This window comes from Spermophilus citellus (genome assembly GCF_964194105.1).
Source record: "Spermophilus citellus genome assembly, chromosome: 10".
NCBI classification, from domain to species: Eukaryota; Metazoa; Chordata; class Mammalia; order Rodentia; family Sciuridae; genus Spermophilus; species Spermophilus citellus.
In genome coordinates, this window is record NC_138197.1 from 77,462,113 (window position 1) to 77,485,420 (window position 23,308).

Consider the following 23,308-nt stretch of genomic DNA (forward strand, 5'->3'; position numbering starts at 1 on the left):
CAATTTCATTTGGTTCTCTCCCCAGCTTCACCTCTCCTTTTCTCCAGTTTTATGCACAGCCACATCGTCCCTGCTCTGTGAGGGGACAGGGACGGACGGACGGACACATACACACACACAATTTTTCTTCCTTTGTACTCTGAACTACACCTTCTCACTCAATGATGGACCACAGTTAATTTTTCCATTCTCTATTTGAATCCATGAGGAAACTAATGACCTCTTTGCTGCTCAGTGAAAGCATGGCATATCCTGTTTTATGAAATACATACTGCACTTCACACAATAAGTGGATGGCTCACAGAAATCAGAGAATTAAAAGGAATGGGAAGTTATCTGGTACCTGAGGTCTGCTTCCACACCTGTTCTAGTAAAGGGTCAGAAATACCACAATCATTTCACTTACAAGCCTTCTAGACACACAAAATACTCTTAGTGTTGTTCAGTGAGGTCAGCACAATGTAGAAGGCTCTGGGTTCAAATACTAGCTCTACTATTTACCAGCTTTTTGACTTGGATTTAAACTTGTTGAACCTCAGTTCATCATTAGCAAAAAATTCTGGCATGCACTTCCAGGACTTGTAAGGACATCTACATAAACATCTTAGCATAGAATTTTTGTCACCCAGCAAACATTCAATAAATGTTAGCTATTATTATTAGACAAACAGTAACAAGAATGATCAGTTTTCAAAATGATAATCAGCTCTATAAGGTCTAAATACAATTTAAAACCACCACTAACACAGAAGATACAAAACCAGGGATGACCCAGTCAGATCTCCCTATATTCAACTTGACTCCTGATTTCAGTTGTCACTTAAACATGGGATCCCAATATGTGAATACAATGAAAATGTAAACAGCTCCTTCCCACAATAAATCTAGGGTTATTTCATTCTAACCTTCCTACCCAAGATGCTTTACACAATAATGCCTTAAGATAAATTCTTTCAATCCAGAGCTAGTAAGAACAGTCCTAGCTTTCCTTTGAACTAATAGAATTTAAGCTAAAAAGAAAGAAAGAAGTCAGCCAGTGCTCAACCTCCAGAAAAGCAGACAGTTCTCATGATCAGGAAGCACAATCAGACAAGCACCCAGCCCAATCCCAGATGTACATAAATGGATGTCTTAAGAGCTCTTGTGTTGGTATAGGGGTGTAGCTCAGTGGTAGAGTGTCTGCCTAGCTGGGTTCAACTCCCAACACAGTAAGGAGGAGGAAAAAAAGCTGTGTTTCATTTGTTTTTTAATTGTTGTTGCTGTCTTTTCCTTTTGCAGTACTGGGAATTGAACACATGGGTTCTCTACCACTAAGTTACATTTCATTTGAGAATTAAGTCATACTGCCTCTTAAATTTTAAGCAGTAAGACATGGCCAAGCTGGCTGCTTTTCTCAACTACAGAGTTTCTACTCTGTGGGACTGTGACATGGTTTTAACAGAGAAAGGCTGACAATGCACAAAGTATTGAAATAAATATTAATGTATTTCAGCACTGTTGCAGGTATCCTATCTGACCAATTCTAACCCTTAGGCCTCTGAGGCTACTGCCCACTGCCCCCCCCGCCCTGCCCCCCAAAAAACCCCCACAGGATCACAAGATACATCAACACTCAACACCCTCGAGCTGTAGACTTAGGTAATTTAATTCCTGCAGCTCTTTAAAAAAATCCTTCCTTGCGCATTACACCAAAATTTCACAAATGGGAGATTTCTATTAGGGTGTAGGGACTGAGACCTGATTGAAACCCTGCTTTAATACAAAAAACTTCCTAAACTCCAGGGAAGTTCTAAGCTTTCAAGTTCCTGACTACAAATAACAATATATGCCTTTTGTATCTAAAAACCTCTTTTCCTTAACTAAGTCACCATCTTCCTCCACCAATAGAGTTCTAAATGCAGAGCTTCAAAACTGACAGGCCCTCTTCTCAAGTCAGGACAGCCCATCTGACAACCCTGGTTAATGAGCTTCCTTTGGAATTCTGACTCAGACACACTATTATGCATCAACTGAGGCTCATTCTCTTTCAAAATGTCCTTTCCTTAACCCTCTTTCCTAGTTAGAACTCTATGTGAGGCTAAAGGAAGATGACGAAAGGAAGATTATATTGGAGGCAGCAGGGGGACTCACAGAAAATTGCCATGTCCAGGCTGCTTAAGACAATACAAAGATAACTTGTTCTCTGTCCTTACTTCTTAACTATGTAGGTTCTACAGCATCAACTGGATATTAAGTTCCACTATTATTATTTCTAGCATCTAATTTAGTGCTAAACACAAGAATCAAGTTTTTGTTGAACCCATAAACCAAACAAATAGATGAGTAAGTCTACTCTCCTCCTCTGACTACCAGCTTACTATCAAAGAAAGGTTGTGGGCTTTACACCTATTTTTCAGAGAACCAAAAAAATTCAGTTTCATTCTATGTTCATAAATATAAAAATCTCTAGAGGAAAGAAAAGACTCAGATCTTTTTTTTTTTTGAAAGAGAGAGAGAGAGAGAATTTTTTAATATTTATTTTTTAGTTCTCGGCAGACACAACATCTTTGTATGTGGTGCTGAAGATCGAACCCGGGCCGCACGCATGCCAGGTGAGCGCACTACCGCTTGAGCCACATCCCCAGCCCAAGACTCAGATCTTGACATGATTTTTAGATAGCTATCCCCTATAAGCCTGGGGAACAGGGAAGAAGTGAGAATGTAAAAAGTCAATAAATCCAAGTTCTAAATTAAATATTCTAACAGGTTTAACTGAATACTCAAGGTACCACAGATTTGAAAACATTTAACTAAACAAAGGAACCACATAACAACCTAGGTTAGGTTTTCTGTTAGCTTTGGTCATTTCATTATCAGAAAACTAGAATTGTCCCTGAAATTGCAGGACACTAGAAGCAGAGTCCAGAGTTTTATAACAAGTATTTTCGCTTTTAGGTCTGATTGTTTTTCAGAATTTTAACAATCAAGGGCTCCAACTCTTCCTCCAGCAAGATGGTTCCCTCCCAAAAATAAGCTGAGCAAGCTGCTAAGAACCACAAGTAGTGACCCATACCTGTAACCCATCCCAGGCTGAGGCAGGAAGACTGAGGGTTCAAAGCCAGCCTCAGCAACTTAAAGAGATCCTGTCTCAAAATATGTAAATAAAAAGGGCTGGGGATGCAGCTCAGTGGTTAAGTGTCCCTTGGTTCAATCCCTGGACCAAAAAAAAACCCCAAACAAACTAAACCCATTAGTGCCAGGTGTGGTGGCACTATTTCCAGCTGACAAATTAAGTTTACCAAACAAAAAACACAAAACACATTCAAAGAAAGGTCTCTCAGGCTACACAGTAGGCATTTTTAAGAGCTGCAGGAATTATCCCATGCAATCCCAGTAATACAGGAGGTTCAAAAATTTAAGAGCAGCTTGGGCAACTTAGCAAGATGCTATCTCAAAATTGTTTTAAAAGGCTGGGGATGTATCCTAATGGTAGAGCAAACTTGGGTACAAGCTCTCCTATCTCAAAAACGGTGGGTGGAGGGAAAAGTAAGCTAGAGATAATCTAAAGTATAAAGAATAATCTAAAGTATAAAGGGGCTGGGGCCGTAGCTCAGTGGTTAAGTGCCTTCCTCGCAAATGTGAGACACTGGGTCGAATCCTCAGCACCACATAAAAACAAATAAATAAAGATATTGTGTCCATCTACAACTGAAAAAAAAATTTTTAAAAAGAATAATATGTGTAGGTAATATGCAAATAATATATTTTATATAAGGAACTTGAGCATTCTCACATTCTAATGTTCTTAGGGATCCTGGAACCAATCCCCTACAAATATGACTGCGTTCTCTTTAGCGAAGGGAAGGGACAAAACACAAGCCAATGAATGCTAGCTACTCTTGCTGCTGGTGACAAGAATTTCCAGACCCTGTTTAAAGATAGGGTTATTTATTTTCCTCCCTGTTTTGTTTTGCGTAACTTTTCTAAACTTTAAAATTAAACAATCTGACAAAGCTGGTGAAAAAGTCCTCACACATAAGAGACAACTCTTAAGAAAGTGTTTACCTTAGGCTATAAGACCTCTGAAGATACCAATATCCTAAGAAACAAATCAGGAACATCATCTGGGCCAGGAAATACTTCAAAAGTTGTACATTTCACTATTTCCTAGGACATAAAAACTGGTATTACTGCCTCACTTACTACAGTACACACAAGGTCAAATATCCCAGTTATTGACTACCTTTAATACTGTTTCAACAGTAAAAAAAAAAAAAAATATATATATATATATATAGAGAGAGAGAGAGAGAAAGAGAGAGAGGGGGGGGGGGCTGGGTATGGTGGTGCACATCTATAATCCCAGTGTCTCAGGAGGCTGAGGTAGGAGGATTTCAAGTTCAAGACCAGCTTTAGCAACTTAGTAAGGTCCTAAGCAACTTGACAGGACCCTGTTTTAAAATACCAAAAAAAAAAAAAAAAAAAAAAAGAAGGGGTTAGGGATGTGGTTTAGTGGTTAAGCACCACAGGGTTCAATTCTCTCACCCCCCAAAATAGAGAGGGGCTTGACCTCTTCAGAGGTGAAAAGGTCAACAGCCAGGAGACAGCAGCAGCAGCCCTAACAGGATTTGCTTCTCTCTTGGCAACACCTGCTTCCAGAAACAAGACTGAAAAATGAATCACTAAGACATTTTAGATTTCTGACAGGCTGAGGTCAGCTCACGTAGTTCTCTTTTACCTCAGATTTTTTCTTTTAGGAAGAAACTAAAGAAAAGGATCAGTCAATATTAAGAATCTACTTCTCTGGCACAGTGTGGTGGTATACTTCCGTAAACCCAGCTATTCTGGAGGCTGAGGCAGGAGGATTGCCAGACTTGGTAACTTAGCAAGAACCTGTCTCAAAATAGAAAATAAAAAGGGCTGGAGATGTAGCTCAGTAAAGAGTGCTCCTGGTTTCAATCTCCAGTGAGGACAGGGGGAAGAAATCTATTTCTTTGATAGAAAAACGCTTTCACTTTACAAAAAGGCAAAAAAAAAGGTTTGCTTCAATTTTGTATCAAATGAAGTCACTGTTTTCTCAAAATCTGCTTCTATTTCTTTCAAAGACTCCAAAAAATAGAGTAATCTTTTCTTCACTCCCCCCCAACCCACCCACCCAGTTCTGGGATGAAACACAGGGTCTCAATCATGCTGAGTAAGCATTCTACCAGCACTCCAAACCCAGTCTTTTAACTCCAACAGGCAAAATCAATCTACTTCTCAGTCAGGTCCCAATTTAGGTAAGAAAGGGTTGAAAACTCAGTGTGTGAGGCTGGGATTGAGGCTTAGCGGTAGAGCGCTTGCCTAGTGCGTTTGAGGCCCTGGGTTCAATCCTCAGCATCACATAAAAATAAATAAGATTATTGTGTCCAACTACAACTAAAAAATAAATATTTTTTAAAAAATCAGTGTGAAATCAACTTTATCAGAAAGCAACTCAAAGAAACCAACCAGTCTAGAGGAAGGGGTAAGAAAAAGGACAGATGACATCAGATGAACTTCTTTTTACTGTTTCCGGAATATCAACAGTCCCAATGTAAAAGAGCAATGATGTCATTTTATTAGTTATGATGCCACTTTTTCATATAATCATATACATTTCTGTTCTTATCCTGGATCTTCAATCTAGGAATCTACATCCAGGTAGCAGGTTTTTGACTGGAAAATAGTGAAAAGATTATTTAAATGCTAGGCTTACACTGTTTTTAGGATATTCCAAATTATCTTAATATTTTACTCTCAAAATCTGAACTCCTGTGGCCAACTCTTGTCCCTAACCAAACCCAGTGTGTAACAAAATGTCTGGGGACACAGCACACAGTACCATTACTTTATGCTACAGAAGAAATCAGATGAAAAACAAAAAACAGAAAATCTGTGCACATGACTATGCACAAAACAGAAAAATCCTACCATTCTCCAAGAATAAGGAGATGTTCTTCTATGAACTGAAGAGTAATCAAATAACAGCAAACTCTCTTATTCTAATTAGTTCTGCACAAGGTAAAACCTCTAGCACCCTAAGTCAACTAAACAGGCTTCCCACAGAGACTGTCCTTAGGCTAGAATCACCAGATTCAGAACAAGCTTGCCAATCAGCCCCTATCCAGATATACAAATCCTAATCATTATTAAATCTTCTCCATTTCCTCTTCTCTCTTCAGTTCTCAGGATCTACCCTTCTTTAATTCACAAGCTTACTTTTTCAGGTGCCCTACAAAACAGAAACTGTCATATTAAGACCAAACTAAGCAAGACCCCAAGTTTTGGCAGGTATGCTGAGGGAATCTGCATCACTAGTATTTAACATGTACTCTGTTGGTGGATAATGGAGTGTTTTTCTATGACCTCCAGCTCAAAGGTTAAAAAAAAAAAAAAATCCAGAGACAGAGATACTCTGGAGAAAGGGATCAGGATCAGTGAGTCAACTGTAGTTGACTACTTCCAGCTGATAAATTAAGTTTACCAAAACAAACAAACAAACAAACAAGAAAAAAAACCCACATTCAAAGAAAGGTCTCTCAGGCTACACAGTAGGCAGGATCCAAGTTTGCCCAGAAGGCCTCAGAAAATGAAACCAAATCTGATTTAAATGGGCATTTTAAAACAACGAGACAGAGACGGGCAGCAAACGAGACACAGAGACAGCAGCAAACGCACAGCTGCCATTTCCCGGCCACTTCCTGCAGGAGGCTGGGGGAGGGGCTGTTTGTGTACAGATGGAGGTGGAGGCTATCCCCCCTATTACCCTCCAAAGGATACAAATCCCTTACTCCTACAAAGAATGACTGCGAATAGCATTGCCTTCCCCTGAAAATTGGGAATACAGAGAAAGAAAGGGATGATGCGAGATCACCTTTTCTGCCACGGAAACGGGGATCCCCTTACTGAGGGATTTCCTTGGAAAGGAATCCCTCTTTATTCTTCCCCCGAGCCCAGTTTAAATCTCAATGCCTAGCATCAGGCCTATCGACCCCTATCCCTGGAGAGGGGGATTCTCCCTGGGAGTGAGGGCCCCATGCCTAGCAGCACCATCCCCAGCCAGGCCCTCTCCTGCACTTCTAGCTCAAAAGATCCTGCGCCCTCCCCGAGGGAGACGCGCTCAAGCTCTTGGAAACCCCTCAATCCTTCACTCATCACAGACAAAATGCCCCATCCCCACAGAGTTTAACGCACCCAGGGAACCCCCTTACACACCCCTTGAACGCGGGCAATCCCCACCCCCAACGAAAGAGGTGGAGCCCCTCCCGGGGATTCCACCCCGAGTCCCCCACAGGAGTCATCTCCGCCAGCCAAGAGGCTTCTCCGCCTCCTCCATCGCGTCGCTGCGGCCCGGAGCCTACACAGCTCCGCCCGTCCTTGCGGCCCGGTGCCGGGGTCCTCAGCAGCCTGGTGCCGGGGTCCTCTGCAGCCCCTCCATTCCCCAGGGCAGGGAGACCCCCGCCACGGTCTAAGTCCAAGCGGGAAATAAGCTGGAGTCAGCTTCCCGCCCCAGGCAAGGCTCCAGGCGACTTGGAAGCCTGGTTTCCCAAAGGAAAGCCTCGGGTAAAAGCGGGGCTCCCTCCCCTCAGGCCCCCGGCCAGACTCCACAAACCTGAGAAGGCGGCGACCTGCCGGGCACGGGGTTCGTCTCTCCCCGGGGGTTGGACGGTTCACATGGCCGCGCTGCGGGCGCCAGGAGGGGAGGAGACGCCCGCGGGGGGAGGGGGTCTGGGGTCCCGGGCCCGGGAAGGGGGGGAGGGGGACGCGGCTCAACCGCGGGGCCCGAGCGGAGCCAACATGGCCGGCGGGGGAGGAGTGAGTCGGTGCCGGAGGGGGCGGGGAAGCTGCGGCCGAGAGAGAGCAGCCCTCCGCGGCCTCCGCCTCTGGGTCCTAGTGCCCGGCGTCCTGGCTTCCAAACCCCGATCTGGGTCCTAGTGCCGCTCCGAGTCCTACAACCCTAATCCCTAGATGGGCTCCTTCAGCCGCATCTCTTTGCCTATAGTCTAGCTTCACAAACTGAAAGGTGAGCCATAGTCCCAAAATTAATCCAAAAGAGTAGGTTACATTTCTAGGACCAAAGGCATGTAGTACTTCCCTGGGAAGGGGGACACCTGGAAAATAACTTCGGGAGCAGTTTATTTCTCCGGGCAGGGTAGCGGAAAAGTGGAATTGGAAAGGTTAATTAGGGCAATTCCATCCTGGTAAAGGAGTGGAGAGAGGCAAGAGTCCGATGCCCACTCACCTCTGTCCTGTCGGGGAAGCCAGGTCCTGCCTGGATCACCACTTTCCTGGCGACATCTGCAGGGCCCTGGGCTTCAGAAAGATTCCTGTGAGTGGGGAAAAGGAGGCTCGATTCTGGGACTAGACATGGGAGTCTAGCCTCAATGCAGTCGGAAGGGTAGGGAATAAGTAGAAAACTAACCAACAAATAAGATGCCTCAAAGGTCTACCTATAGTTCCACTTTTTCTGACGGCTGCATATCTATATGAAATCTTCATACAGACTTGGAAAGTAAAATCTAGCAGAGGATTAGATTTTGGCTGTCACCTTTAAAATGTCTATTGCAAGGTCCCAGGATGGGGAATAGTATCATGTTAGTACTTATATTTAATTTCTAATTTAACCTTTTGTTTGTCAGGCTAAGAAATTAAAGCCCAAAGAGGTTCACTTATTTGTTCAAGGTCAAACAGTGTATAAAGTATGCCTAGAAAGGAAACCAAGTTTCCTTTCCTTATAATTCAAAACTTTGCAGGCTTCAAGATATTCCCATTCGATTCAAACTCAGGCTGAATTATCTTGGAAAAGCAACAAAGTGGGGGTGGTGAAACTCTGGCAGGTTGGGGAATGTCAACAAATACCTTTTCCTCTGCGGGTTTGAGAAGGACAGAGATCTGAAAACGGAGGGGGAGAGGGCCAAATCCATCAGTCTAGGTTGAATGTCTTTATACCACAGAGGAGTGGGCTCTGAGTTTTGGGGAAGACACCACCCACCATTAAAAACAGCTAAGAAGGGCTGGGGATGTGGCTCAAGCGGTAGCGCGCTCGCCTGGCATGCGTGCGACCCGGGTTCGATCCTCAGCACCACATACCAACAAAGATGTTGTGTCCGCCGAGAACTAAAAAATAAATATTAAAAATTCTCTCTCTCTCCTCTCTCACTCTCTCTTTAAAAAAAAAAAACAGCTAAGAAGAGGATAAAAAGGAAGCTTGATTTAGCAAAGCCTCACAAAGTGTGCAGGCCACCAGAGGCTAAGGGGAGTCTTTCCCTCTTCGGAGATAAGTAGATTACCAGGGGAAGGAGAACAGGTAGAAATCAAAATCCTCCCCTCTTCCCTATCAAAACAGATTTTATAGGTCATCAAAGGGAGGGAGAGACACTCCCCTCCCCAATAGCCTAGGATCGAAGTGTCTTAGTAGAAGCCACAATGAAGTTAGAAGAGTCCTTCCTTCTGGAAAAGGAAGAGATTCAGCAAACTTCTGCTAAGGAATGCCTTTCTGTTCCCAAAATAAAAAATTAAGGCAGGTGGAGAGGCCAGCTCAGAGCATGGAACAGGCACCAAATGGGCAGAAAGGAGGAGGAGACAAATGGGCAGAACTGGTATCCCCTCTTTCCGCCTCTTCCTTTTACAGGGCAGATTAGGGAGAAATCTTCCTACCTACGCCCGCAATAGAAAGCTAGTCAGTCCTGGACTGGCTAGGCAGGGGAGGAGCCTGCGCCAGTCAGACGGGTGTAGCCACGCCCCTCGCTCCACCACCACACACCCACACACACCCTCTGCAGGCTCCACTCCGCTCCGGAAGAGCCGGTTACTCCTGTGCCCCACTGACTGCCCCCACCCCTTCCGAGCCCCAGGCCCAGTCTCCAGGGCAACCCCAACTATCCAGGCGGAGTGTTCGGGAAGATGAGCATTGGATAGAAAAGGACCACCTGGGATTAAAAAAGAAAATGGAGCAGGATCCACTTTTCCCATCTGGTACAGAAAGATTCACCTTCATCCCTGAATGATACGCTGCTGCATCGCGTCTAATCAGGGATCTTCCTTGCTCTCTGAAGGATGAGGGTCCGCTGCCAATATGCCCTACAGCTGGGTGTTTACTTCTTGCCAGACGCCACCCCATGCAGCAGCTGTGCTTCTCCCCATCCAGACGACAGAGGGCAGACTGACCCCATAAGTCTCCAAACATTCCTCAATCCCTTCAGATGTGACCAATCACCCACTCGCTCCCTTTAAGAAGCTACTAGAAAGGGAAAGGGGCAAAATGGCTTTTTTTTTTTTTTTTTTGTTAAGCAACTTGTGACTTAAAAGTGTCTAGGGAATAGCCTGAACCTCCCTCTAGTCAGGTCGGTGGACAAGAAATGAAGAGAAAGAGGCTGAAACATTTAATACCTGCTTCCTCCTTTCTCAACCTCCCCGTGTTCCTCTACAGCACCTCCCTGACACTGGGGTCAGCTGCCACAGTGCCTGGCTCCATTTTGGAGCCAGATGGCTGGGGCTGGGAGGGATAAGGGAGAGAAGGGAGAGAAGGGGAGTCATCGCTTCCTACCTCCTTCCTTCTCCTCCTCCAGACACTCCTGGCATCCAACCCAAGCACCACTGCTGGCCACCCTCCCCTCCCGCCAGCGCCTTCCCAGCCCCCTAGAACGTGACTCAGAATAAAATGAAGCAAATCTTGACACCCCATTCCCTAATTCTGAAGGTGAGGGGTAGGAATGAGGGACAAGGATCAGAGCTGGGGCTGCAGTGGGATAGAGGGAGGGGAATTCCCCATTGGAGGTAGGATAATTATAAAAGACCTTCCTTCCTTTGCTGGCATTTGAATGGATCAAACTGTTAATAGGGTCCAGTAAAGAGATGGCTTTCAGCCCTTGTTAACCATTGGAATTGCCTTCCCCACACATACACCCCACCTCCGTTGGAGAAAAACATTTTCCTCACCCTCTATATTTTAGGAAGGTTAGATTCTCCCATAATACATTAAAAGGAAACTAACCCCTCAGATGCTCCCCTCCAAGTCACCCTGTGCCCCTCAGATTTACAATCTTTCCAAACTTCCCAATGGGAGTCTCCATGGTGGCCCCACTAGATTGTGAGGGCCTAAATTTCTTTTGGGTAGGGACTCTCTCAACCTCTGAATAGAGAAGGCTGGGCTTCCCTCACTTTAACACCTCAACTCCTTCAAGACAGACCCAGCCCCGATCCTTTCTCCCCAAACAGCCGCAAGGTTTCGTCGGCGCCGGGGTCTCCCAGCTCCTAGATTCTGGGGGAAGGGCGTTCCTAGGCTGGAACAGCCAACCCCAGGCCCAAGAAGAGGGCCCTTCCCACCTGAGCTCAGTGGGCGGTGCTGAAGTCGGACCCCAAAGTCCGGAAGACATAGGGTGAAGAGGGGCTACAGAAAAGCTTTAGATGGACTTAGTTGAACTTGAAGGGCTAGCAAGGCATGACCAGATAGTGACTGCAGTCTATGCTGCGCCCCTCTCCCGCCCGACCCTCACTACAGGGAAAGAGAGGAGTTGGGGTGGCGGTTATTCCCCCTCCCACTGAGGTTAGGATGGCGTGGGAAAGCGCTAATTCCAGAGGGGAGGAGGCGAAACCTAGACCGCGGGAGATTTTTCTGGTTAGGAAGGCGCGGGGGAGGGGAGATCCTGGGACCAGAATAGGAGGGGTACCCGGGAGAGGATGACCGAGACGTGAGAAGCCTCTGGATTCCGGTCGCAGAGGACAGGGGAGAAATGTGCGGGGGAGAGAGGAAGGGCAGTTCCCGCAGTGAAAGGGTCAGATCCTGAATCCCGGGGAAGGGAGCCGGGAGACGGCCAGCCTCGGGATGCCGGAGCCGGAGCCGGAGGTGGGTGCCGGGCCTCACCTGGAGCAGGGCCGGGCCGCGGGCGGCGGAGGCGGCGGCGGCGCAGGTGGCCGAGCCGGGCGGCGGCGGCGCCTCCTCCCCCAGCCTTGGGCCGGCGGCGGTGAAGGGGGGAGGTGGCGCTTAAAGGGGCAGGAGCTACTGGGGTGAGAACAAGCCCTTGGGAAGGGCTGTCGCGAAGGCTCCGCCGGGGGATGGGGAAGCGGGTGGCGTCTCCTAGGGGCCAGAACCAGGAAGGATCCCAGATGGAAGAAGACAACAGATCCCAGGAAGAGACAGAAACTTCTGTGGCGAAGTGGGGGATGGTGGTGGGTCCGAACCGAAGTACTTGGGACAGCTCTATCTGTGCTCCCAAGCCACCAAAGTAACCCTTCACAAAGGAGGCTGAGAAGGCAGTGGGAACCACAAGAAGACCAAGGGAACTCAAGGCCGAGCATACTGGGGATCACGCACAGCTTCCTACTAGGTGAACAGGTTCCGGTGTTTCAGCTCCTCACGCGCCTACCCGCACCACCGTGGAGTCTCTGAAATCGGGAAGCCACAAGGGCAAAACTCCTAGTCCTCAACCTCTGCTCTACCTCTCGGTGTCCTCAGTGACTAGTGTGGAGGCCATCCATAACAGCCCTAGTGAGGCTGATGTGGGACTGTGAGAATGGGCTTTATTCATAGTTCAGTTTTGCCCCAACCACCAGCACTTACAGTAACCTCTGGGGCAACAGGAAGCAGATGCTCAGTGCAGCCCCCACCTGGTAGTGGGTCAGGGTGGGGGAGGAGAGAAGACAGCGACTTAAAAGACCAGAGAGAAAGTAGGGGGAAGGAAGCACCTAAAAGACCCTCCCCAACAAGACCGAAAGCGGGCCTTTCTTCTGTGGGGGCTAGCAATAAAGTACAAAAAAAATTACTTGAATCTCCCCAGCTTAAATAATCAGCAAGGGGCAACACTCCATGGGGTTGAGGAGAAAGCCCCCGCCTAAGATATAGACAGGCTCAGAGGCTTCCTTAAAGCTAGAGCTTGCAATACTAGGATCCCATGGTGGGGAGCCTCAACAGCTGAGATCTCTGACCTCTGCATAGTCCCATTTCCTCTCCTTCACCCCCCAAATGTGCAAAGGTTAGGCCCCACCCCTGCTGAGTCAGGCAGGGAGGGAGCTAGGCATCCCTCAGGCCTTCCCCAGGGCTGGCCCTGTACTTACCCATGTCAGTCTGGCTGGGCTCCAAGCTGGGACCACCGGGCTCCTCACTGTCCTTGGGCCCCCCTTCACGCAAAAGCTGGTATTGGATCCTCCCAAACTGTGAGCTGGGAACTAGCAAGAATCAAAAAGCCAATGTATGCTTCCTCCGAACCACACAGGCTGAACTGCTGTAGGGTGATGTCCCTGTGTGACAGACTGGAGTGGAGAGGGAGGAGGGAGGGGCGGGGCTTTATCTGGGTGGAGAGAGGGAGGAGGCAAGGACAGGGCAGACCAGGAGAAATATGGAGGAAGGTTAGAACTGTGTTGACACTTCAGTAGCGTGGTAAGAGGGCGGTAGGGGGAAGGAAATAAGTAGTTGCAGCGCCTAAGAAGGAGAAGGTTCTAGATAAATGCTGAAGGACATAAAGCTGTCAGGGTAAGGGGTAGAAGGATGCAAATGACCTTTAGGATTTCTTCTGCATTCTGCATAGGAAAACAGAACAGAAAGGATTGACCCATACCCTGGGGCATTCTCCATCAGGTTTTTATCCATTCCAGAGTTAGGACCTAGAGGAAGTGTCCCCACCCCCATAACTCATAATTTCCCCAAATCCAGGCTTTTCTGGGAGCAAACTACCGGGCACAAGCAGCTCAGGGGCTCCACCTTCTGTCCAGATCATGACACAGGAGAGATTGGTGCCAAGAACGTCATAGGCAGATGGGAGGAAGCTTAGAGGCCCTACTCCACCCCTGGCTCCTCTCCCAGGGCCCCTCCCCAACCTTCAGCCCCCAGGGGCCTCTGAATTGGGAGATCATTCCCCGCCCAGCTCCTACCAACATGAAGGCCTCAGTGGGTGGAGCTTGCAAAAGCAGGCTCCACCTCAGGACAAAAGCCCCAGCTGGTTTGTAAACAGTCGTTAGAAGAGAAGCACCTCCCAGCAAATGGCCTTTATGAATTTCAAAATGGTGAGATCAGAGTTTTTGCAGTCTTCAGTGCTACCGCCAGAGGGCAGTAGGATGGGCCAGGGCCTAGAGAACACAAAATGTGACCTTGCACTTTGCACCTAAATGGGCTAAAATATTTAGTTCAAAAACCCAAGCAGCAGCGCTGAAAATTGTCATCTCCCGGTAACAGATTATAAGGGTCTTAGTAAGAGGTCACACTACACCTCAGTTTTTCCCCCTGCAGAGCCTCAGGCAATCACAAACTTCAGCAAGCTTGCTCAAAATGCCTCCAAGCAGTAGTTAGGCATAGTTTCTGAAGAAGGCCTAGCCAAGATACAGAGAGCCATTTTAACTCAATTTTAATAAAAATAGGTATTCATCACCATTTCCTAAAAACTTAAATTCATTTAACTGCTGCCTTGTCATAGAATATTCTAAAAGCATTTCATTTATCCCAATGACTTTCTAAAAAATATCCCTTTGCACCAAGTTGAATGGCTGTGCCTGCATACCCAGTGATTTGGGAAGCTAAGGCTGACTGCACATTCAAGGTCAACTTCAACAACTCACACCCTGCCTCAAAAAACAAACAACAACAACAAAAAAACACTTTAATCCCAGCTACTTGAGAGGTCTGGAGGATTGCCAAATTCCAGGCCAGCCTGGGCAATTCAGCAAGACCATCTCAAAATTTAAAAACTTTAGCTCAGGTGTGGTAATGTACACCTGCAATTCCAGCGATTTGAGGCTGAAGCAGGAGGACCCAAAGTCCAAAGCCAGCTTCAGAAAATTTTATGACCCTGAACAATTTACCAAGACCCTGTCTCAAAAAAGATCTGGGGATATGGATCAGTGGTAGACTCTGGATTCAAACCCCAGTACCAGGTGATAAAAAAAAAAAAAAAGGGCTTGGGATGTAACTTTGGTATAGTACCCCTATTAACACTCTAGTACCACCAAAAATAAATATGGGGGGGAAGGGCATATTCCCTTTTGTTTGAGACAGGGTCTTGTTAAATTGCTCAGGGCCTCGATTAATTGCTGAGGCTGGTTTTGAACTTGCAATCCTCCTGCTTTAGTCTCTAGAGTGGCTGGGTATAGGAATGCACCAACAGACCCTGCAATCCCCTTGATTTTTAACCAGAAGTAGAAATGTGCTATAAAGAATATATGACCAAAAAAAAAATTGCTTTGGACAAATGCCATAAAAGTGCCAAAGTTGAGGCTCTACCCTAATCACATTATCCATAGGAACTCCTCATAAGATTCACAGCTCAGGAACTGGGGCTGTAGTTCAGTGGCAGAACGCTTGCTTAGCATGTGTGAGGCACTGGGTTTGATCCTCAGCACATTCAAAATAAATAAACATTCACAGTTTAAACTTCAGTTCAGGTTATATTATTAAAACCAAGAAAAACACTCAAATTATGAGGGGTATACATTTTATTGGAAACCTTAAATACTCTTCAAACAGAACATAATGTATTCAATCAGGCTCTTCTGTGGCCTACACAAAAAAACTGTGGTTTTTAGGATTAAAGGCAAGGAGAGGGAAAATACACTGGGTGAGTGCTTAAGTTTGGCAAGAGGACCTCTCACGATGCATGCTCTTCAGCCAGTTTATCAGCTTTTGCCACAGCTTCTTCAATGGGTCCCACCATATAGAAGGCCTGTTCTGGGAGATGGTCATATTCACCTACATGAGGAAAAAAAAAGTCCAATTAGTAAGAAGTGGAGGGACATCAACTTTACGAAGTATGGTATACACCTCACCACTTGAGGTCAGCAGTCAGACTTTCCAATTTGTGCCATATAAGAAAACTTTTTTGAGGACAAGGGGAAAAGAGTCAAATTCAAAAGAAGACATGAATATCCACTTATAGTGGCACACCCCTGTAATCCCAGCTATTCAGGAGACTGAGGCAGAAGAATCAAAAAATAAAGGCCAGCATTGGCAACTTAGCAAGACCTGTCTCAAAATTTAAAAAAATTACAAGGGCTGGGACAATGGTAAAGCACCCCTGAGTTCATCTCTAGTACCCCCAAAACTTATGAGGGGCTAGGATTGTGGCTCAGTGGTAGAAAGCTTGCCTAATGTGTAAGGTACTGGATTTGATCCTCAGCACCACATAAATAGATAAGGGTATTGTTACATCTGCAACTAAAAAATTTACTAAAAAACAAAACAAAGGGCTGGGGATGTGGCTCAAGCGGCAGCGCGCTCGGCTGGCATGCATGAGGCCCGGGTTCGATCCTCAGCACCACATACAAAGATATTGTGTCTGCAAAATAATAACTAAATAATATTAAAAAATTTTCTCTCTCTTTAAAAAAAAAAAAAACCATGAGCAAGGGCTAGAGCACTTGCCTAGCATATGTGAGGGACTGGGTTCAATCCTCAGAACCACATATAAACAATAATAAAAGCCCATCAACACCTATTTACTTATTAACAAACAAAAACACGAGCCAGTTGAGATGGCACAGGCCTGTAACACCAGTGGATTGGGAGGCTAAGACAGAAAGATCATTAAGTTCAAAGCCAGCCACAGCAATTGAGACCCTGCCCTGCACAGCACCACATAAATAAGGGTATTGTTTCAGCCATTCCAAAAGGGGGCTGGGGATGTGGCTCAGTAGTAGAGTGCCCCTGGGTTCAATCCCTGTTACCCAACAAAACAAAATCAACACCACCACAAGAGGAGGACAGGAGATGTGACTCATAGGCAGAGCACTTGCCTAACATGGACATTAGGCCTTGAGTTTGAGCCCCAGTACTGTATAAGGAAAGAAAAAAAAAAAGAAGAAAACATGGTTTGGAATCATATATCTCAAGTTCAAATTCTGGCTTTCCACTTTTCTGGCTGTATGATATTAGGATATGATTAATTTTAATTTTTCCTGTGTGCCAGTTTCCTCATTTGTAAAACAAAGTAGTAATGCTTTCCCTCTAAAACTGTAATTCACTTAGAAGAGTAGCTAGCACTGAAAAGGGGCTAGAGTGCCAAGTAATATACGTCACATTCTCAGGAAGTTAACCAGGTATAAGGGTGCATGCCTGTAAGAGGTTGAGGTAGGAGGATCAGAATTTGTGGCCAGCTTGGGCAATTTGGTTAAGACCCTGTCTCAAAATAAAAACAGCTAGGGATGTACCAGTGGTAGAACACTTACCAAGGTTCTGGGTTCAATTCTTAGTACCTGTGCCCTACCCCCCAAAACATATTTTAAATAAAATTTGTGGGAAATAGCTTATTTTCTCAGTAAAAAAAAAAAAAAAAAAAAAAAAAAAGAAAAAGTATACATTGTGGAAACAGCACACAGCTTTTAGGATTTTGGTTTTTCAACTTTGTACTCAAATTCTCACCTGCCAAAATCTGCTGGAATCCTTTGATGGTCTCCTTCAGGGGTACCAGCTTCCCCATATGACCCGTGAAGACCTCAGCAACTTGGAATGGCTGAGACAAGAAACGCTGTATCTTCCGTGCACGGGAAACAGTCAACTTGTCTTCCTCGGAAAGCTCATCCATACCCAGGATGGCAATGATATCCTGGAGGGATTTGTAGTCCTAAGAGAAAAAAAGGCCTCAGCAAGTATTCATATTCCTTTAATCTAGACAAAAACCTAAGAACAGAAGCAAACTAACAGAGGGGAAATTAATGCTCAGGGATAATGACGGTTCTCAGCCAAGTTAAGTGTTTTATTCCCCTTATTTTATTGAGTACTATTTTTTTAAAAGAAGGGATTCCAAAGCTTAAGCACCTAGAAACCCAAGAAATCTCATTAACCCTATCAACTTTCCTTACTCCCAAGGAAATCACACTAGGAAAGATCTAGTCCTAATATACTTTTCAAATTCCTTCCATTACTTTAGGGTCACTGATGACAATATAATCACCTGCAGGATCTTTTGCACTCCACGGGCAACATCATAATGTTCACTGCCAACAATATTGGGATCCATGATGCGAGAGGTGGAGTCTAGAGGATCCACAGCTGGATAGATGCCCAGCTCAGCAATCGCACGGGACAGCACGGTGGTAGCATCCAAATGGGCAAAGGTAGTGGCAGGGGCAGGGTCAGTCAGGTCATCAGCAGGCACATAGATAGCCTAAATTGAGTAAAAAACCCATATAGAGCAGCAAGAACAAAATTAATTCCATTTAAACCATTCCTTTTATGGACCTCTCTTTATCACCTCACTTCACCTTTATAGCATTAAATAACTACCTCAAGAGTTTCAATCCTAATACCTGCCAGGTGAGTTTATAGATTATCTGGTCCTTCTATGTCAGGGTGTAAGAATTTTCATTGTCATTTTTGCATTTAATCCTACATTTTAACTCTATTGTAATAATACCAACTTTTACAAATTAAAAACAATAAAATATACTTCTGTACCACTGCAATAGTGTTTAAAATGATTCATGATGTAGCCAAGTGTGGTGGCACATGACTAATCCCAGCAACTAGGTGGGTGAGGGAAAAGGCAGGATTATCAGTTCAAAGCCAGCCCCAACAATTTAGCAAGGCAGTAGGCAACTTAGTGAGACCCTGTCTCAGAAGGTGGCTCAGTGATTTAGTGACCTTGGGTTCAATCCCCAGTTCTAAGGTGGGAAAAAAATTATTCAAGAGGGTTGATAGCTCACTGTTAGAAGGTACTGAATTTAATCCCAGCACCAAAAAAAAAAAAAAAAAAAATATATATATATATATATATATATATATCTCATGGAATTTATTATAATTTAGCCCCATGTTTTATATAATTTTACCACATGTACCACCTATATATGTTTAAAATTTGTAGTTCAATAACTGAGTAAATATTTAATAGTCAATTTCCATGTTCCATGTAGTTTGAGAATTCCCTTAGGCTAGAAACCAATATTTCGTAATCAATGTTTCATGTATACCCTCAATTACTTTAGATGTCTGTCTCTTAACCTTTCAGGATCTTCAAAATGCAAAAAAGAATTTTACACATTATCCTAGCTCATAAACCCAGCCTCCAACTTAAAAGCCCTTTTTGATGTAATGAAGTTTCATACCTCTCTCTACAAACCTTTACACAAATTAAACCTTCATCCACTTACTTTTTCTTACCTGTACAGAGGTGATAGATCCCTTCTTGGTAGTGGTGATTCTTTCCTGCATAGTACCCATGTCAGTGGCCAGGGTGGGCTGATAGCCTACAGCAGAAGGGATTCTGCCCAATAAGGCAGATACCTAAGAAAAAAAAAGTGTGGTCTCAGGTGTATAAATCTTTAGGCTGTCTATACAATCCCACAAAAAAGCTCAATGAATCTCCTCTCAAGGATGCTCTCTCACCTCTGAACCAGCTTGGGTGAAGCGAAAGATGTTATCAATAAACAGCAGTACATCTTGACCTTCCTGGTCTCTGAAGTATTCAGCTACAGTCAGTCCAGTCAGAGCTACCCGGGCACGAGCACCAGGTGGTTCATTCATTTGACCATACACCAGCGCTACCTGCAGTAATTATGCAGTCAGAAAATGTGAGAGGAGTATGGAAGTCACATACCCAAGATTTCCCAATTAGAGAGGAAACCACCAAAGATTCTCCTTCTCAGGTGTCAAACACTTTTGTTTACAAATTTCTTTTTCCTATTAGACATTCAGTTCAAAACAGTAAAATATTTTCTTGTATTAAAAATAAGGTAAAAATTCTCAAAGTAGGAAGAAAATACTTTGGAGACAAATCTAGCTGGGTGCAGTGCTGGGTGCCGGAAATCCAAGTAATTTAGGAAGCTGAGGAAGAAGGATTGCAGGTTTGAGGCTAGACTCAGCAAGTTAGTGATAGCCTGTCTCAAATTAAAATATTTATTCAGGGGCTGGGGATGTGGCTCAAGTGGTAGCGCGCTCGCCTGGCATGCGTACGGCCCGGGTTCGATCCTCAGCACCACATACCAACAAAGATGTTGTGTCTGCCAAAAAAAACCTAAATAAATAAATATTAAAAAATATATATATATTTATTCATTCATTCGCTTGGGTACCTGGGACTGAACCCAGGTAAGTTGTTCAGGGATTCCCTAAGTTGCTGAGGTTGACTTTGAATTCACAATCCTCCTGCCTGAGCTTCCAGAACCACTGTTTCTTTTTTTAAATTTTAGTTGCAGATGGACACAATACCTTTATTAATTTTTATGTAGTGCTGAGGATAGAACCCAATGCTTCACATGTGCTAGGCAAAGGCTCTACACTGAGCTACAACCCCAGCACCCTCAAAATTTTATTAGTTTATTTTGGTAGTGGGGATTGAGCCCAGGGGTGCTTTTACACCTAAATTACATTTCCAGCCCCTTTTTAAAATTTTTATTTTGAGAAACGGTCTCACTAAGTTGCTCAGGGCTTTTCAAAATTGCTGAGGCTGGCCTTGGGTTTGTTATCCTTCTGCCTCTACCTCCCAAGTCACTAGGATTACAGGTGTGAGACACTGCACCTGGCTCAAAATAAAAGTTTTAAAAACAGCTGGGGAAGGGCTGGGATGGTGGCTCAGTAATAGAGCGCTCATCTAGCACATAGGAGGCCCTGTTTGAATCCTCAGCACCACATATAAATAGATAGATAGATAGATAGATAAAGGTGTTTTTTCCAACTACTTCCAAAAAATTTAAAAAAAAAAAACAAAAAAAAAAAAACAAAAAAAAAAAAACAGCTGGGAATGTAGTTCAATGGTAAAGCACACCCGGGTTCAATCTCCAGTACCATCTAAAACAAGGGTTTAGCTACCTAGAGTTTTCTGACACAATTATTGTGTGAAATTCAGTCAAGTGCTCACCTTGGAGGTAGCATCTTTTAAATTGATAACACCAGATTCAATCATTTCATGGTATAAGTCATTGCCTTCACGGGTCCTCTCACCAACACCAGCAAATACAGAGTAACCACCATGGGCTTTGGCAACATTGTTAATTAACTCCATGATCAGTACTGTCTTGCCAACTCCAGCACCACCAAAGAGCCCTAGAAAAGGTGTAAAAAAAAAAAAAATTAAGAGTTCTACATTCCCAAATTAAGCAAACCTCAAAAAAATTTGCTTCTTTCCATCCTTTCCCTTCTCAGGAATGGCATCTGGCTTCAGCAAACTCAGAAGAACGAAAGTCAGAAGCTACTCATCAGTTAGGGAAAGATATCAATACCATCTCAGTTTGGTATTGATAATATCCCCCTATCCCATATAGGTTTGATAATGTGTACCCACCACTAACATACCAATTTTGCCACCCTTGGCATAGGGAGCTAGCAGATCCACAACCTTGATACCAGTCACCAGAATTTCCTGCTCAACACTCATCTCAATGAACTCAGGAGCCTCAGCATGAATAGGAGCAAACCTGTTAAGAGAAAAGAGAACCGTCTATATTCACTTTGTTAAGAACAACTGAAGTCTTAAATATTCCTATCAATTCTCAAGTCCAATCTTTCCCAGAGGATCTAGTCTACATTATAGCTACGTTGTCATCTAGAGTCTAGTTTCACTTTCTGAAATAAAGGAGACTTCATATCAGGAACAAATAATCCCATTCCCTGACAACTTTAACTATCAAAGTTTCTCCTACCTAATAACATTCCTTCACATATCAATAAGAAAACAAAGTTTTTAAAAATCCTCAAGTTTTTAAAAATATACAAGTTTTTAAAAATCCTCAACCTAAGCCATAAACATAAGCCTTTTTAATAAAAGTGAGATCCTAAGAATCAGTTCTCAACAATCAGAACTATGTATCCTTTAATTTCTTCAGGAAAAACTACATCATGTTGTTTATTTTTTGGTACTGGAGACTGAACCCAGAAGAGCTTTATCACTGAGCCACATTCTCAGTCCTTTTTGAGACAGGGTCTCACTAAGTTGCTGAGGCTGACCTTGAACTTGATACCCTTCTTCCTCAGTCTTCTTCAATGCTGGGATTACAGGCCTGTACCATGGTACTGGGTAGCATCATGTGATTTTTAACCATTAAATACATGAGCATTTTAAGTATTCTTTTGTAAGAAAATGTTGCTTTATTAGATGTCACCTTAATGTGTAAAACTCCAAGAAAAAGCAGTTCTTTTGTGAATAGATGCAGCAAGAGGAACTTACTGTTTGGTTTTGATAGGACCTCTCTCATCAATAGGCTCTCCAATGACATTCATGATTCTGCCCAAGGTCTCTGGACCAACAGGAATTTTAATTGGTGCACCAGAATCTAAGACTTTCTGACCTCTAACCAAACCTTCTGTCCCATCCATTGCAATGGTTCTTACTGTGCTCTCACCTGTCGGATAAAGGTATTGCAAGGTTATACAACGGGTAAGTACCATAATACTTAACAAAGTGTAGCTGGTATGAAAGACCTAAGACAATCAAGGCTCCTTCTCAGTATCTGAATTTGGCTTCAGCAAACTCAGAAGAACGAAAGTCATTTTGGTAAAATCATCACAGAAAGGAGACAGCCTGATTTCAGCGGTATCTGGATTAATCAGTCTTCTCTATTCTTAAACATTCTACTTACCCAAATGCTGGGCCACTTCCAAAACCAGCCGGGTCTCCCTGCCTTGCACTTCCAGGGCATTTAGGATAGGTGGTAATCCCTCATCAAACTGGACATCCACTACTGCACCGATGACTGCCACGATACGCCCGGTGGCTGGGCCTGCCTTTGGCGACGGAGATGTTTGTGCTGCATAGTCTCTGGCTATTAGAAAAAAATATATATTATAAGAAGAGGGACTCAGTACATCGAAAGTATTAACAACCCACAAAGAGAGGCTAATTCAACCCAGGCTGGGCCTCCTTCCGCTTGCACGGAAGGCGTGTCCAGGGACTGGGCCGCGCAGCCATTGAGAACGCGCCTGCACAGCTTTCCATGCTCATGCACAAAACCATATTATTCCTGAGTGTAGAACCATTGTGCCATGGAAAGGTCAACGCACCTGCTCGCATTTTTCCATCACACAGAGCCCGTTCTCCAAGACAGGAGAGTACTTAAGATGAAGAAAGCTCCCTGGATGATTTCCTGTTTTCCCACCGTTAGAGAGCAGGACTCAACCCTTCCCATCCTTTTATCACTACAGGATTCCTTAGGCCCAAGCTACGATCGGTCTCCGGCTCAAGGTCATAAGGAGGCAGAATTGAACACGGTTCCTAGGGGAAAGCACTTACCAGGCTGGACCGCTGCCGGGGCGGCCCGCAGTAAAAGCTGGGCTTGGGGTAGCGATGCCGAAGGGCTGAGTCCCCGCAAGGCCCCGGAAGCCGACGCAGCGGCCACTCGACCTACAAGACTCAACATGGCGGAGTACGCGTACAGACTGAATGCGGCAGCTGTC

The 23,308-nt window shown here is 44.6% G+C and overlaps 2 protein-coding genes across 8 annotated transcripts in view; both read right to left on the reverse strand.

Annotated features, from left to right (window-relative positions):
- BAZ2A (bromodomain adjacent to zinc finger domain 2A) overlaps window positions 1-13,250 on the reverse strand; it is a 34,331-nt gene extending 21,081 nt beyond the window's left edge. For 2 of the 7 annotated variants that reach the window (XM_081309460.1, XM_081309454.1), the window contains exon 1: window positions 13,054-13,250. In XM_081309460.1, the coding sequence (XP_081165586.1) occupies window positions 13,054-13,057 (4 nt within the window). In that variant the 5' untranslated portion in view covers window positions 13,058-13,250. Of the gene's footprint in view, window positions 1-4,044; window positions 4,147-7,612; window positions 7,816-8,242; window positions 8,328-11,863; window positions 11,995-13,053 lie in introns of those variants that run through there. The other 5 variants (XM_081309456.1, XM_081309459.1, XM_081309455.1 and 2 more) reach the window with 5 other exon arrangements.
- Window positions 13,251-15,402: 2,152 nt separating this feature from the next.
- ATP5F1B (ATP synthase F1 subunit beta) lies at window positions 15,403-23,308 on the reverse strand. The gene is made up of 10 exons (XM_081309945.1): window positions 23,145-23,308; window positions 22,495-22,677; window positions 22,083-22,257; window positions 21,212-21,333; window positions 20,778-20,962; window positions 19,307-19,465; window positions 19,082-19,204; window positions 17,874-18,086; window positions 17,342-17,543; window positions 15,403-15,673 (listed from the first exon to the last, which is right to left on the reverse strand). Exons 1-10 carry the CDS (start codon window positions 23,269-23,271, stop codon window positions 15,573-15,575), a joined length of 1,590 nt encoding a protein of 529 aa, XP_081166071.1. The 5' UTR covers window positions 23,272-23,308; the 3' UTR covers window positions 15,403-15,572.